A 16506-nucleotide genomic window follows, 5' to 3' on the forward strand; every position below is an offset into this window, starting at 1 on the left:
CAGGTTATCTTCTGCGTCTGCCTGCCTCAATGTTGAAGGTCGAGGTTTGTCGTTTGCTGTGGATGACGTGGAACTGCTTGAAAAATGACAGCATGCTTGACTGCTAGCCTCGCGCATTTTTCTATCATACAGTTCTTTGTAAGCACTTCAGCCATCCTGCAAAATATCCTAAACCGACGTACCCTTCCAAAATTAAAGTCGTACTTTATCATTGCAGTGAAAATCTCACGCAGTTGCTTCATGTTCAGTTCCTGGACGACTTCACTTTCGGTCCGTTCGCTACTGCATTCAGTTTCGATTGTTATCCTTTCCTCTTCCAATTGCATCAGCTCTTCATCGATCAGTTCTTGGTCATGAGATGCCAAAACCTCTTCGACATCACCTTCGTCAACTTCCACAAGCCAAACTCACTTTGTCCTTACTTCGTTCACCACGATCAAAACGATTAATTATGTCTAGTTTTACACTAAGTGTAACACCCTTACAAGCTCTTTTAGGCTTTTCTGATACCTTAGAACTCATCTTGCAAACGGCTGCTCACAGGCTCGTGTTTAAGCAATGCCGGCGAGAATGCCGTTCCGAATCCGGGGGAGAGCAGCTGCTCGGGGCACGTGCTGCTTTTTTTCGTAACAGTGAAAACACCTTCTGTTAGCGAAAACAGGGAACTAACGTAGGTCTTTCGTAAAGCGAACGTTTGAAAAGCGGGGGACACCTGTATACGCACCCCTGACCCTTGCAGCAGCAGGGAACATGCGGGCACAACTAAAATGCTATTGTGAAATCCAAACTCGGAAAGCGACACTCTCTTCGGTTTCCTCCTTTAAAGTGGTTTAAGGTTCACCCAGTTCCCTCGATGCCACAGACTGAAGCTCCAGCTGCTCTGGGTTTTGCTGTGGGCCCTGCGTGTCGGTCGGTGCGTTGGAGATCAGCAGCACTACCTGCTGCCGTCTCTGAGAGCGCTGGCGGCGGCCGTCTCGGTTTTACAGTAATGCCGGGGGTTGGTCAGCCGAGGGTCGGGTCACCAGCTCTGATGGCAGCGTCTGCCAGTTTGGTTGCACGATTCCGACTTCACCCCCCTGGCCCCCGACCCAGTGGCTGCAGATGGGAAACCTGTCAGAGGTTTATCAGACCATGAGAGGTATAAGCAGAGGAGACAGCCGATATCTTCTCTCTGCCAATGTCTGATACTTTTGCATTTAAGGTGAGAGGGGGCAAGTTGAAAGGGAAACTGTGGGGTGAGTTTGTATTCCGTCGCAGTTGTGGGTGACTGGTACACGCTGCCAAGGGTGCTGGTAGAGGCAGATGAGACGGGTGTTGGAGGCTTTTACATCGGAACATGAATTTGCAGAGAAGGGACAGACACAGACATTGTATTGGTAAAAGGGATTAGTTCAGTAAAGCACTCAATTAGTTCAGCACAGCACTGTGGGCAGAAAGGCCTGCTCCTGCTTTATACTGTTCTGCATTCCCAAGTCAGGAATTGCTGCGAAGATTTGGGCTCCGGAAGAGGGAGGGATGGCGGGGGTGGGAGCTGGGGGCGGGGGGCAGGTGCGGTGGGACTCGGAGAATCACACTGCCAAAGCCTGACTCTGGTTCACCGACTACTCTTCCAGCAACAAGTCAACCTGATTCCGGGTCTGAACCTCAACGCTCTGGGAATCTTCTCGTCGGGAATGTCGGTCCTTCCGTCAGCAGGTCGGCCTCGAGGGGGTGGCAGCTCCTACAGCCCCTTTGTGGTGAGTTTGTAGTCGTGCGAGCCGGTGCTCCTTCCCGGTGGTTGGTGTCCTTGCGTAGCAATGGCAAGGTTGGGGTGCAGTACAGTGAAGGGTGGGTCTTCTGTCCCCTGCCCTCCCAGAATGGAGGTTTCCAACAACTGCTGCCCCCACCCCCTGGTTGAATTGGTAGTTCACGTCCCTGGGGAGGGTCTCCCGTTCCCCCTCCTTTGGTGGGAAGCAGTCTCCCCCTCCTGCTGTTGGGACAGAGTCTCCCCTTGTACCTGGCCAGCCATTTGCCCAGCTCTGTGACAAGACCCAATGTTTGCATATTTTCAGGGCAGGATTGTCCCACTGCCTCCACAGCCCTCCTTTCCCCCCCGCCCCCCCGCCAGCCGCTCTGTGAGATGTCACTCTGAAAGGGTCTCCCAGAGATACAGGAGCAGCACCGAACCATTCGGCCCATCGAGTCTGCTCTATCATTCGATCGTGGCTGATGTGTCCTTCAGTCCTTTACCAATCGAGAAACTATGAATCTCTGCCTTCAGTGCACCCATTGACTTGGGCTCCCACCGCCTTGTGTGACTATGAATTCTACAGATTTGTTAGCCTCTGCTTGGTGAAATCAGTGTAGTGTTTTTTTAAATTGATTCTATTGTAGTTCTTTGTTCTATTGTGAACGCCTGCAAAAATGAATCTCAGGTAGTATATGGTGATATATGCGTAGTTTGCTAATAAATTTACTTTGAACTTTGAAAGTCCATTTCATGCACAGCTTCTGGGCAGCATTGCTGTTGTCCCTGTGACCCTCACCTCCAATCTTTTCCTCTGCAGGGGGAGTACTGGGTGCCCCCCCTGTTTCTCCAGGCCCTTCCTGCAGAGCAGATCCAATGAGGCAAATGGCCAAATTCCGCTGCTATGTCTGAAGTTCTCTGGGCCAGCCACACACGCACGCACGCATGCATCACGTTCTACCTCAGCAGCTGATCTACTGGAAGATCTCAGGAGCTGAGCAGCATCTGTGGGAAGGAAAGAATTGCTGATGTTCCAGGTCGAAACCCTGCACTAATTCCTCCCACTCCCCACACGTGTTGCTCAGCTCACTGAGCTCCTCGAGTAGGTTGTGTTTTGTGATGCACACTAAACGCTGGAGGAACTCAGCAGGTCGGGCAGCATCTACGGAGAGGAATAAACAGTCAACGTTTCAGACGGAGACGCTTTAGAAGGATGAAGATGGGGTCCCGATGAAAGCTCTCAGCTGTTAATGTCGACTGTTTATTCCTTTCCAAAGCTGCTTCCTGACCTGCTGAGTTGCTCCAGCATTTTGTGTGTTGCTCCAGATTCCTACATCTGTTGGCCCTTGTGTTTCCTCTGGGCTGATTTTCTCAGAGGCTTCCCTTACCTCTGTCTCCCTCTGTTTCTCTCCACCTCTTCTCACCGACCTCTGTCTGCCGACGTTGAATTTTGTTCCATTGCCGCTGTGATTCTGGTGCCTCTGCTGACAGCCTCATATTGCGGGGTCTCCTCCGCTACCTTCTCTCTCACCCTGTCTCCCCCACCCCCCCAACCTCTTTCTGCTGTTGTCCCTGATGCTTCCCCACTCTCTTCCCAGAACACCCACCTTCCTGTCTCACCTTCTTCCTTTCCTTTTTTTGGCGTCTGCCTGCGTGCGTGCGAGTCTGCATGTGTGCGTCCGTGGTCATATCTTTTTCACGGCTTTTACAAGGCACAGAGCGAGAGGGAGAGACTGTGTGGCGCGCCACTCCTCACACAGGCATTTTCGCAGTATTTTTTCCCTTTATCTTACGAGGTCGAGTTGCAATCTCGATGCTCAACCCGGCATGGATGGAAAGCGTACTGGGGAACGGACCCGACTGGTTTTGAACCTGGGAACCTCCGCTCCCGGGTCCGGTGCCGATGTCATTGCCCCACCAGCCGGCCCCACCTTCTTCCTTTCCATCTCCTCTGCCCCATCTCTCTTTCTATACCAACCAGCTCCTTCCGCCCTCCCGCTCTGCATCTCCCCCCCCCCCCGTTCCTTTCCTCCAACTTCTCACTGCCTCCTTCCCTCTCACCCAGCCCCTTCACCCTCTTCCTCCTCTCTTGATCTGCCCGTCTGCATTGCTGGCCGGCAGCAGCCTGCCAGTGTAAGGTGGAGCTGCTGCCCAAAGGGGGACGGTGGGAAAGACAGATGGAGGGACTGTTCAAATTGTGACTGGAATCAGGGTGGTGCCCTCAGCATCCCCCCACCCCTGATGTGGGTACGCTTATGTTTGCACGTATGTGCATTTGTCTGTGTGTGGACATCTGTGTTTATGCATCTGTCCGTGTGTGTTTATCTGTCTGTTTCTATGTTTACCTGTCTGTTTCTGTGTTTATGCATCTGTCTGTATGTGTTCTTATGCCTGTTTACGCATGTGTATCTGTGTGTGCACGTCTCTCTGTGTGCGGCATCTATTTGTGCGTATCTGCAGGCATCGATTTGTGTGTGCGCACGTCTGTGTGTTGGCACGTCTGTTTGCGGGACTGTGTGTGGGTGTGTTTGCACGTCTGTTTGCGTGTGTGCCTGTGTGTGTGCACACGCACGTGCCAGTGAGCGCTTGTGATGTGTGTTTGGGGTGTGCTCCCACGTTGCTTATGATGGAAGTGACTGTACCACGCGTTCCCCTGTGCAGGCGATGCGACACTCGACCTCCCCGTGGGCAGCCTCATTTCCCTTCCCCTGTGCAGGCGATGCGACACTCGACCTCCCTGTGGGCAGCCTCATTTCCCTTCCCCTGTGCAGGCGATGCGACACTCGACCTCCCTGTGGGCAGCCTCATTTCCCTTCCCCTGTGCCCGTGGTTGGTGGTGGTGGGGTGTGAGGACTTTCGACACTGGGAGAAATGTAATGAATTGTGACAGGCCGGTAGTAACTGACACCTTTTTCCTCTCCTGATGTAGAGTCAGCTGTGCTACCCAGGGGCTCTGTATAATACAGCGGCAGTCGGTGCAGTGGCTCAGCCGAACACTGTAAGTGCCACACACCAAATAAGTGCCGAGCTGGCACAACCTTGAGCCGAGCTTGACCACGCCGTGCGCTGGCTACTGCCACCTCTCTGACCCGTCGCTGTCGGCTGCTGGGCCCAGCCACAACGGTGGGGGGGGGGGGGGGGGGAGGGGCGGTTAGCAATCTTGCCGAAATGCAGCCCCCAGCTGCTCAAAGTTCAAAGTAAATTTACTATCAGAGTACGTATCTGTCACCGTGTACTGTCCTGAGGTTCATTTTCTTGCAGGCATTCACGGTGGAACAAAGAAATACAATAGAATCAATGAAAAGCTATGCACAAAGACTGCCGAACAACCAATGTGCAAAAGCTGGTGATAAAGCTCAAAGAGGGAGCACCGCTAAATTCAGCGTCATTGTTCCCTGACGAGGTCGAAGGAGGCTACACAGATTAACTTTACCTGTGACCTATCCTTCCTACGTTCCCCTCATCTACCTGTCACCCACACGCTGGTGTAAACAGTGCGGCCATTTTACCTACCATCCCATTCGTCTTTGTGATGTGGGAGGAACTGGGGCACGCAGGGGGAGTGGGGAGAGCGTGCACCCGGTGTGGGGCTTGAACCCAAGTCGCTGGAGCTGGAGGGTAGCAGCGCTGCCTTGGGTGTCCTTGAGCCGCCGTCTCCTGCGCCTGTCTGCTCCCCTGCAGCAGCTGGTGTCACTGGGACACCCAGGTCTTGGTGCGCACACTTCCTGATCCATCGCCAGCAAAGTGGCAAGCGGTGTGGTTATCCTGCCGTTCCCTCGACCTGTCCGAGTCGGCTTGGACCATCTCTGCGCCCTAGGATGGGAGCTGGCTTTGTGTCATGTGCAAACGCTGGGGACGTTATATTTGCTTCCCTCATCCAGATCATCAATATATCTCACTAAGAGCTGGGGTCTCAGCACTGAGCATGGGGATACGCTGTGGGGCAGTTTACTAGCTTAGCGGTTGGTGCAACCCTTTACAGCACTGGCAGCAAGTTTGGGGTTCACTTCCCAACGAGGAGTTTGTATGTGGTCCCCATGACCAAGTGGGTTTCCTCTGGGTGTTCCGCTGCCCTCCCACAGTCCATTCAGTTAGGGTTGGTGAGCCCTGGGCTATGTTGGGTCTGGAAGTGTGGTGACACCCAGCACAATCCTCACTGATTTGAGTTGGCGCCTTTCACTATCTGCTTGGATGTACATGTGGGCAAGTAAAGGTCATCGTTATGTTAATCTGATCCCTGTGCTGCCGCTTGATTTCCTATCAACCAGCCATCCCAGCACCTTAGCCCAGTGCAGGTGATTCAATTTTGCAGGCTGAAAGCTGTCTGGAAGTCCAAATGCACCCACTCACTGGCTGTTCCTCATCCATTCAATTCATTACATCCTCCAGAAACTTCCAGGCAGATTTGTCAAAAACGATTTCCCTTTCATGATTTCATGTAACTTTTCAATACTGTCACTCAGCCAGTGCTTAGCTGTGACATCTTTTCTAAGTGCCATCACAAAAAAGGCATGACAACGCCTCTGCTGTCTTAGAGGTTTGCACAGATTTGGCACGCCATCCAAAAGTCTGACAAACTTCGACCAGGGCGCAGTGGAGAGTGACCTGTTATGGAAACACTAAAGGCCATGAGCAGAAATACCTACAAAAAGCGGACACAGCCCAGTTCATCACAGGGAAAAAACCCTCCCCAACGTTAAGCAAATCTACTACTGGTGCTGTCATCCACCATCCAGGCCATGCTCCCTTCTCACTGTATCCATCGGGAAGGAGGTACAGGAGCCTTGGGTCCCACACCACCAGGCTTAGGAAGAGTTACAACCATCAGGCTCCTGAAACGGCGTGAATAACCTTCACTCTGAACTGATTCCACAACCTGTGGACTCACTTTCAAGGGCTCATGTTCTCAGAATTATTTATTTACTACTTTTTTTGCACAGATTGTCGTCTTTTACACATTGGTTGTTTGTCAGTCTTTCTTTGGGTGCAGTTTTTCATGGATTCTATTGCATTTCTTTGTTGTACTGTGAATGCCTGCGAGAAAATGAATCTCAAGATGGTATATGGTGACTTGTACGTACTTTGATAATTTACTTTGAACTTTGCGCATTTTGCCTATTACCAGCGTCAAGCTAGCTAGTCAATAATTTCCAATTTACTCTTTACCTGCTTTCAAAAAGTGCTCTTCTATCTCCCTCCAGTCCTCTACAGCTGTTCCACAGTCTAAGTAATGCGAATAACGACCTCCAACATATCTGGTATGTCCAGTGCCACATCCTCAGGACGTAGAGTCATAGAGAAATATAGCATGGATAAAGGCCCTTCGGCCCAATGTGTCCATGCTGACCACAGTGCCCAGGTAGTCGCCATTTCCTGCGTTCAGCTCCACCTCTCCAGTGGTACCGGTACCTGCCTCAGCCACAGCTTTTGGCAGCCCATTCCATATGTGCCACCCTCTGCTTGCCCCACCGGTCCCCACTCATCCTAAATCTACACCGTCTAGTTCTGGACTCTCCTATTGTGGGGAAAAGACCGTTGCCGTCCACCTACAGTCATTTTGAAATGACCTGTAGCGATCATACAGGGACACTGGCCGTCAGGCTGGGGATTTAGCTGCCTTTTATCTCTTTAAAGTTTCCCGAGAACCATTTCCCCACTAAAACTAATTTAATTCAGTTACTTTCTCACTGTACCCTGTGCTTTCCAAGATTTCCTGGAGATTTGATTTGTATATCCTCCTTTGCAAAGAGAGAAGCTGAATGAGCCTAGAAATAGAAACATAGAAAGGTCCAGCACAGGCCCTTTGGCCCACCATTTCTGTGCTAACCATGATGCCTAATTAAGCTAACCCCATCGGCCTGCTCATCGTGGTCTAGCTCCATCCATTCCCTGCCTATTCATGAGCTGCATGAATTCCTCCTAACTATTATAACTATGACTGTTTCCACTCTTCTCCTAGCAAAACTTTCTAGGCACTTACTACCATGTTTATATATATATATATATATATATATTAAAAAAACCAAAGTCTTTTAGCCTTGCAAATCTTTAAGCTTTCTCCTTCTCACCTTAAAACTGTGCCCCCTAGTATTTAACATTTCTGTGCTGAGAAAATTCTGCAAGCATACTAATAAATTTTGTCCAAATCACTTGCGCATATGTATCACAAACAACGGAGGTCCCAGTGCTGATCCCTGTGGAGTACCACTATCATATTTCCAGCAACACGCACAAGAGATTCTGCAGATACTGCTCTCACTTCTGGTCAAAATGAAAGCTCTCCACTTCTACCTTCCATCTTCTGTCCTCGAAGGCTAATTTGAATCCAGTCTACCAAGTCTCCACGGGTCCCATCTTCCAGAACAACCGACCATGAGAGAGTTTTGTTGAAAGCTATACTACAATTCATGTAGACAGCATTTATTGCCCTACCCTTACCAATCATCTTTGTCATCTCCTCAAAAAAAAAATTCAGTCAAGTTCAAAAGACGCGACCTGCCTCACACAAAGCCGTGCTAGTAGTCCCTTAATAAGTCCATGCTTTTCCAGGTGTGAGTCAATCATAAGAACCTTCTCCAATAATTTCCATACCACTGAAATAAGGCTGACCTATAATTTCCTGGATTATCCTTGTTGCCCTTAAACCAGGGAACAATACTGGCTGCTCTCCAGTCCTCTGAGACCTCACCTGTGGCTTTGACAGTGGGGGGAGAGACACGAAGTGCTACGTCAAAATGCATCAATCTCTCTTGCCTCTCTTAGTAACCTGGAGAGTGCCCCGTCAGGCCCTGGGGACCTGTCCTTTTCTTCAAGAGACTCACCTCTACCTGTTCCTTACTTACGTGCCCCTCCCCAGTCTCACAGCCCCCCACCTCATGTCCTCCATGGTGAATACTGGTGTGAAGTGTTCATTTAGTAGAACGTAGAACACTACAGCACAGTACAGGTCCTCCAGCCCATGATGTTGTGATGACCTATTAACCTACTCTAAGATCAATCTAACCCTTCCCCACCTACATAGCTCTCCAGTTTTCTGTCATCCATGTGCCCATCGAAGAATTTCTTAAATATCCCTAATGTATCTGCTTCTAGCACCACCCCTGGCAGGGTGTTCCACACACCCAACACTCTCTGTGTAAAGAGCATACCTCTGACACTCATCCCCCCACTCCCACCACACTTTCCTACAATCACCTTAGAAATAAAATGCCCCGGTATTGGCCATTTCTGTCCTGGGAAAATGTTCCTGTCTATCCACTCAATCTGTGCCTCTTGTATACCTCTGTTCGTTCACTTTTCGTCCCCGTTCTCTTCAAAGAAGAAAGCTCTTAAGTTAAACAAGCTATCTTCATAAGCCACGTTCTCTAATCCAGGCAGCATCCTGGTAAATCTCTGCACCTTCTTTAAAGCTTCCACATCCTTCCTACAATTAGGCGACCAGAACTAATGGGAACAGAGTACTTTGCCCGCTTCCTCTGACTCCCTCCTTTGTCCTTGAGTAGTCTTACCCGCTCCGTAGTTTTAAATTTATGTATAAAATGTCTCGGAATTCTCTCTTATCCTCCTCAGCAAGGACAGCTCAAGCCCCTTTAAGCCTTTCTGATTCTTTCTTAGCTTATTACCTGCCTGCTTTATATTCTTCACAGGTCGTGTCCAATACTGGCTTCCTAAACTACACGTGCTTACTTATTACCTGCCTGCTTTATATTCTTCACAGGTCGTGTCCAATACTGGCTTCCTAAACTCTACACGTGCTTACTTATTACCTGCCTGCTTTATATTCTTCACAGGCCGTGTCCAATACTGGCTTCCTAAACTCTACACGTGCTTACTTATCCTTTCTGACTAAATCTGCAACCTCTCTCATGTCCTGAGCCTTGCCAATGAACCCATGTATACTACCTCACTATATCTGTGCTCTCTTTGTGCACTACTTATTTCACATTATACAGTATATATGTGTATGCTGCGCATGTATATGTTTCATATTTATTGTAATTGATAGTTTTTATTACTATGTTTGTGCTGTACTGCTGCCACAAAACAGCAGTTTTCATGACATATGAAAGTGATATTAAACCTGATTCTGACATTCATCTGCCTTAACCTTGTACTCCTTGCACTGAAACAAAGTTTGTTCACTAGGGACCTTGTCCTCTCACTCTACTTTTTGCAACTCCCATGTTCTTTTGTTAAGGTTTTATCTATGTTTTCTCTAGCTCCCTCCATTCACTCATTGACCAGGTAACCTTGTTTACAGCTTAATCCCGGGGTCACCCCAGTTTCACCCTATCAGAAGCAAGCTCCCTGCCCACCTCCCTGCAGCCTTACCAGCTCTTTCACTTTGTCTCCATTTCGGTTGTGACAAAGCATTTCCAGCCTGAAACCTTTACTCTTGTTTCTCTTCCCAGAAAATGCTGCCTGAGCTGCTGACTATTGCCAGAATTTTCTGTTTTATTTCAACCTTGTCCAACCTTTCTTTATAAAAATAATACTCTCCAAGCCAGGTAGGATCCTAGTGAGCCTCTTTTGCACCCTCACCATAGCTTTCACATCCTTCCTATATTTCAGTGCCCAGAACTGCATCAATACATCAACTGTGACCTAACTATAGTGCATTATCTTTTCGTTGCTCCTTATAAAGTTCTCTGTTTTCTGACCATGAGGAACCTACTGTGTAGGTGTCTTTAGTAATCTTTCTCTATTCACTTTTTTGTTGCTTTTATATTTTACAGTTTAACTGTTCAGTTTTAATTATCTCTGCAAGCTCACCCTTGTTATGTATTTTCCCCTCTCTTTGCTGTCAGCCTTGTTTGTAACTATAGCCAATGCTCAGGGTCGACACTGTCTTTGGGCTTTGTAGTGTTTCCCGTCCTTGGTTCCAGTGCTAACCCTGTCACAATCCATGGTTTTCATTCATGCAAAGCCTAGCTGTGGAATGCCTGTTATTCCCTATTTACTGTGAACCAGTGAAATAGGGAGGGAATGTCGAGGGGGAGGGGGTCGCTAAGTGAAATAACTTTCTCCAATCTATGGCAGACATGGTTGTAGTTAGTTAGGAACTGGGAGCCTTTCCTTGGAATTGAATCTCTCACTCTCAGTCTAGGTAAGAATTCAATCCCCTTCAATTGCCGTTCACCCATATCAATGTTGTTTATTAATCCTTTCCCATTACACAATATCCATTGTAGGGAGGCATGTGGATGGTGAGGGTGTCAGCCCTAGTCTCCATAGTTACAGTCCCTTGGAGTTGGTGGTGCCTCTGGTCCCCATGGTGATGGTATCTGCTCTGGTCACCATGGTGAAGACTCGTGTCCCTATGGTGATGGTATCTCTTCTGGTCACCATGGGAAACACAGTTGTCCCCATGGTAATGGTATCTGCTCTGGGCCCCATGGTGAAGACATTTGTCCCCATGGTGATGGTATTTGCTCTGGTCACCATGAAGAAGACCCGTGTCCCTATGGTGATGGTATCTCTACTGGTCACCATGGGGAACACATTTGTCCCCATGGTAATGGTATCTGCTCTGGTCACCATGCTGAACACACTTGTCCCCATGGTGATGGTATCTGCTCTGGCCTCCATGGTGATGGTATCTGCTCCGGACCCCATGGTAAAGACCCGTGTCCCCATGGTGATGGTATCTGCTCTGGGCCCCATAGTGACAGTCCCACAGTTAATGGTGGTGCTGACAGTGATGACGACAATCCCTATGACGACATTACCCTCAGTGATGGTGATGGGTCTGGTATCCATGGTGATGGTCCCCTCAGGTTCCCATGGTGACAGTGATGCTGTTGGCACAGCTCTGGTCCCTACAGTAATGTGTTCCCAAGCAGTAATGCTAGTGGTCTATGGTGATGGTTCCTGTCCTCTGAGTGATGCTGACAGCTCTGGTTGCCAAGGTGACAGTCTGTGCTGTTCTCGCTAGGCACGTGTGGGTGTCATGGGCAATCGGTGTGGAGAGAACTGCCCAATGTTTTGCTGTATCATTGGTTCTCCCGTCAGGACCGGGTGATCATGGACTCTCTTGATTCTGTATGCTGTATTGAATGTAGGTGGTGATTGAGTCCGGCACTGGGGGAAGGGAGAGCTGATCACAGGGAGATCTCCCTCTGTATACCTGAGAGGGTATCTCAGCAGATAGCTTCCTCCTTGGTTGTGTGAAGGTACTGTCAGAGTGCAGGGCAGTGATCTATGCCCTTCCCTCATTTCTTGTGTCACCTCTCCTTCCCAGAGGCCCATCACTGTTACCCCAATTGAAGACTACGGCACAGGAGCAGGGTCTTTGGCTCACCATGTTATGACAAACTAATTAAACTAATGATACCCTAGTCCCTCTGCCTGCATGTGATTAAAATTTCTCCATTCTCTGCATATTCATGTGTCTATGTAATAACCTCTTGAAGCCTCTACCGTATCTGCTCCACTAAGCTACTGTATCTGCCCCCACGAGGACTCCACCGTATCTACCCCCACGAGGCCTCTACTGTATCTGCCCCCACGAGGCCTCTACTGTATCTGCCCCCCCGAGGCCTCCGCCATATCTGCCGCCACGAGGCCTCCGCCGTATCTGCCCCCACGAGGCCTCTGCCGTATCTGCCCCCACGAGGCCTCTGCCGTATCTGCCCCCACGAGGGCCTCGACCGTATCTGCACCCCCCCCTCCACCCCTAGGCACCCACCACTCTGTGTAAAGATAAAAACTTGTCCAGAACATCTTTGAAATTAACCCCACCCTATCTTAAACACATGTCCTCTGTGGTTAGACATTTCATCCTGAGAGAAAGGTTCTAGCTGTCTACGCTATCGGTGTCTCTCATAATGTTATAAACTTGTGTCAGGCCTCTCCTCGGCCTTCAGTGCTCCAGATTTGTACAACCTTGTCTTGCAGCTCATGTCCCCTAATCCAGGGAGCACCCTGGTAAACCTCTTCTGCGCCCTCTCCAAAGCCTCTGCGTCCTCCCTGTAATGGGGGCGACCAGGATTCTACACAGTACTCACGTGTGGTCTAGCCAGCGTTTTTTAAACAGCTGCAACGGGCCTTCTGCCTCAGGTTGCAGGCTGCTTTGTAAGTGGAGGCGCAGTGTACGAGGAGTACGGTGCCTCACACAAGCTGTGGTGTCCCCCATCAGGGCACAGGCGGCGGAAGCCGTAGGACACGGGGTACTATGGGGTGGCTGTGGTTCAGAATCCCACACGAACCCCCAACACCGCCTCTGCTCTTGGTCAAGGAGGTGGGAGGGTCTTCCCAATGGGGCCTAGGACTGGCCTGGGTTGGTTCTGTTTCTCAGCTGCTGCCCCGACGATCACAGTCACAGTTCCTGTAACCCAAACGCCAGGCAGCAGTGCAGCATCCCTGCCGAAGTTCCTCTGTCCCCACTGTCACCTCGCGATACAGCAGCAGGCCAGGCCCTTGCACCTGGCACCCATTTACGCCCCTTCCCATGCGAATCTCACTTTGTTCTCACTGCATGACCATCAACTCCCAGATTCCAACCCTCCCCACCCCCCACAAGCCAGGTGCGTTCTGGCGGACAGCTGGTCCAATGCCCCACGTTTGGGATGCGGGCGGAAAGCATAGACATGGGCAGGAGGTCAGCCTCCCTCGACTGGCTCACCCCCAGTGTCCCTGTCCCATACGGGCTGCAGTCACCAACTGCTCGACCTGAGGACATGATGCACCCCACCTCCCCCTCCCCCCCCCCGCTGCACTTGATCCAACCAGCTCCTACTGCAGCCATGGGGGGCAGGGTGGGAGGGTGTTGTGCAGTGGTTGCTGTTGAATAGCCCAGGATGACCTCCTGCGTCAGTTGCAAGTCTGCAGTGCAGCACAGCTGTGTTAGTGAATGCATTGCTGGTTCCTGCAGCTGCAAGGTTGGTGTTCACCCGTGTGCTGCGGCCTCCAACCGTGGTGGCCACTCTCCCCTCTACTCATGTTGTCCTTCACTGGGACCCTCCCTCCCTTCAGCCTTCCCTCAGCGGCCCAGGGTGTCACCTGCTGCCCCATTGATCGGGGGGAGCGGGGGTGTCTGCGTTTCCCTGCACCAGACTGACCCGTGGCCTCCTTCCCCGCAGACCTCTGAGCAGGAGGTGGTGCACCTCTTCATCCCCACCCAGGCAGTGGGAGCCATCATCGGGAAGAAGGGACAGCAAATCAAGCAGCTCTCCAGGTTCGCTGGTGCCTCGATCAAGGTAAGGCCCTTCACCTGGTTCTGTCTGTGGCTGAGAACTAGCCGCCAGCCCTTAGAGCCAGGTTTTGATGGCTTTGGTGGTCAAGTCCGCAGATGATACAAAGATAACTTAGACAGGCAGGTGGAGTTGAGCAAGCAAGGGGCTGCAGAAGCATTTAGACAGATTAGGAGAATGGGCAAAAAAGTGACAGGTGGAATATCGCGCAGAGAAGTGTATGGTCCTGCACTTTGCAAAAAGGAATAAAGGAATTGACTACTTTCTAAACAGGGAGAAAGTTTACAAATCAGAGTGCAAAGGGACAGGAATTTTCATGCGGCGCAGTCTTGATGAGGCAATGGACTAATTCTGCTCCTGTGTCTTATGGTCTAAAATTAAGATTGGAAGGATTACATTTATTTGCCATATACGCATTGAAACAGACAATGAAATGCATCGTTGCATAATCTGCCAACACACATGAGGGTGTGCTGGGGCAGCTCCAAGTGTTGCCATACGTACTGGAGCCAACACAGTATCGGCAGAAAAACACGCAGGAGAACACAGCAAGCAACAAACCCTGTTCCCCTCTCACATGCACACAGACCTCCAATCCCAGGACAGGCTGGGCTCACAGTTTGGCCCTTCGACATCCCCAGTGGACTTGTAGATCCTGTCCCCAAAACCGTCCCTATGAACCTAAAACCATGAGGGGACTGAATGCACTCGGTCTTTTTCCCAGGGTTGGGGAATCGGGAACCAGAGAACATAGGTTTACGGTGAGAAGGGAAAGGTTTATGGTGAGAAGGGAAAGGGTTAATAGGGCCTGCGGGGCAATTTCTTCACTTTGATATGGAACAAGCTGCCAGAGGGTGTGGTTGGGACACGAGAGTTACGACATTTAAAAGGGTGCGTGGACTGGAAAAGTTTAGAAGGCTATGGGCCAAACATGGGCAAATGTGACTGGCTTAGATGGGGAATCCTGGTCGTCATGGACCACTCAGGCCTGTAATGACTTCAGGACTAGCAGTGTTGTTCACCTTCACTCCACACTTTTGCGCCTTACGTGGCCCAGACTTAAGGCCATGGAGTAGGAGGATCTGTAGCACCGCCAGAAAGTTGTCTGTCTGACAGGAAATTACAACACAGACCATCCCTGAGACACCAGCAGGGTTTGTCTTTGCAGGCGTCCATGAGCCGATTTTTGGGCCAGAAACAAGAAAATGCACAAAGCTCAGTATGGTGACCAATCCTCCACAGGATGGGCATGAGTGCACATAGGACTGATAAGAATGGCAATTATGAAACACTGGGGGGAGTGTGGATTCAGACATTAGAATTTAATGATATCATGGCAGTTAGTTCACACGTAGGGCTGTCTGTAAATTGGGTGTTCGTAACCATCAGATGGCTTGTAGGGAAGTGTTTCTTAAAGTGCAACACCAAGTTTCAGAGTTCATACTAATAAGTCTCTTTGGTGGCCCTCCAAAGCCTCCACATCTTTCCTGAAGTAGGCTGCCCACAACTGGGCCAGCCACTCTAGTTCAAGGGTTCCCAGTCTTTTTTACGCCATGAACCAATACCCTTAAGCAAGGGGTCTGTGGCCGCACGCTGGGAAGCCTTGCGTCTAGTTAGAGTCAAACCGGTAAGCCCAACAATCCGGTTGGGGCCTAACCATTCTGGGGCCAATACTCCATTAGTGGCCAGACCACTGCTGTCTGCAGATGCACCATGACTTCCTGTGTCTAGAATCTCCGGCGTTTTTAAACTACAACTATCAACAAGCTATTTACATATTCCTCCTATTCCCCTCTCTCTCTCTCTGTACCCTTTTCAGCATTGCACGCTCCTCACCCTTCTGACCAAACTGAAGACATAAGAACGTAAGACAACTGTGGGAATTAGCTACCTGAACACTGAAACTTGGTGTTTGTTGCACTTTAAGAAAGGAGCAGTGCACAGATAATGGCAGCATCATTAACAGAGTTGGTATACAGAGAGATCTTGGGGTGTCTGAAAGAACCTCAACAATTTGAGAGAGTAGCAGAAGAAGGCCTATGGCTTGCTTGCCTTTATTAGTTGGAGGTGAGAGTCAGCTTTATCAAACTGGTTCGGCCACATCTGGAGCATTCAACTCTGGCTGCCTGATTCTACACATGGAGCACGCGCAAAGCTTTGGAGAGGGCGCAGAGGAGGCTTAGCAGAATGAGAGGGCCTATGGTATAAGGAGAGGCGGGTTATTTTTCTGGCAGCAGCTGGAGGGCTAAGGGGGGAGGACCGGAGGAGATCTGTGAAAGTATGAGAGGCTTAGACAGGGCTTTGTATCTTGGTCGCATGTTGAAAATGTCTAATACCAGAGGGCGTGCGTTTCAGGTGAGATGGGATAAGATCGAAGGAGATGTGTGGGGGCAGGTTTTTATTGCACAGAGCGGTTGAAGCCTAGGGTGCACTTCCAGGGGTGTAGTGGAGGCAAATACGTAGGGGCGTTTACAAGGCCTGTGAATTACAGAGCATGAGGGAGGAGAAGCCCCCATTATAGCGGGGTGATGGGTAGGAAACGATGCAGGGGTATTGATCACGTGCGGACAGAAGGGATTTGTTTACTTG

General features: G+C 50.1%; 1 protein-coding gene across 1 annotated transcript in view; it reads left to right on the plus strand.

Moving 5' to 3' along the window:
* The window catches only part of LOC140198719 (insulin-like growth factor 2 mRNA-binding protein 2), a 198764-nt gene that overhangs the window by 163928 nt on the left and 18330 nt on the right, over positions 1 to 16506 (plus strand). Inside the window, exons 10-12 of the mRNA XM_072259735.1 lie at positions 1614 to 1736; positions 4656 to 4724; positions 13807 to 14007. Coding sequence (XP_072115836.1) covers positions 1614 to 1736; positions 4656 to 4724; positions 13807 to 14007 — 393 coding nt within the window. The remainder of the gene's footprint in view (positions 1 to 1613; positions 1737 to 4655; positions 4725 to 13806; positions 14008 to 16506) is intronic.

This window comes from Mobula birostris, chromosome 6 (genome assembly GCF_030028105.1).
Source record: "Mobula birostris isolate sMobBir1 chromosome 6, sMobBir1.hap1, whole genome shotgun sequence".
Taxonomy (NCBI): Eukaryota; Metazoa; Chordata; class Chondrichthyes; order Myliobatiformes; family Myliobatidae; genus Mobula; species Mobula birostris.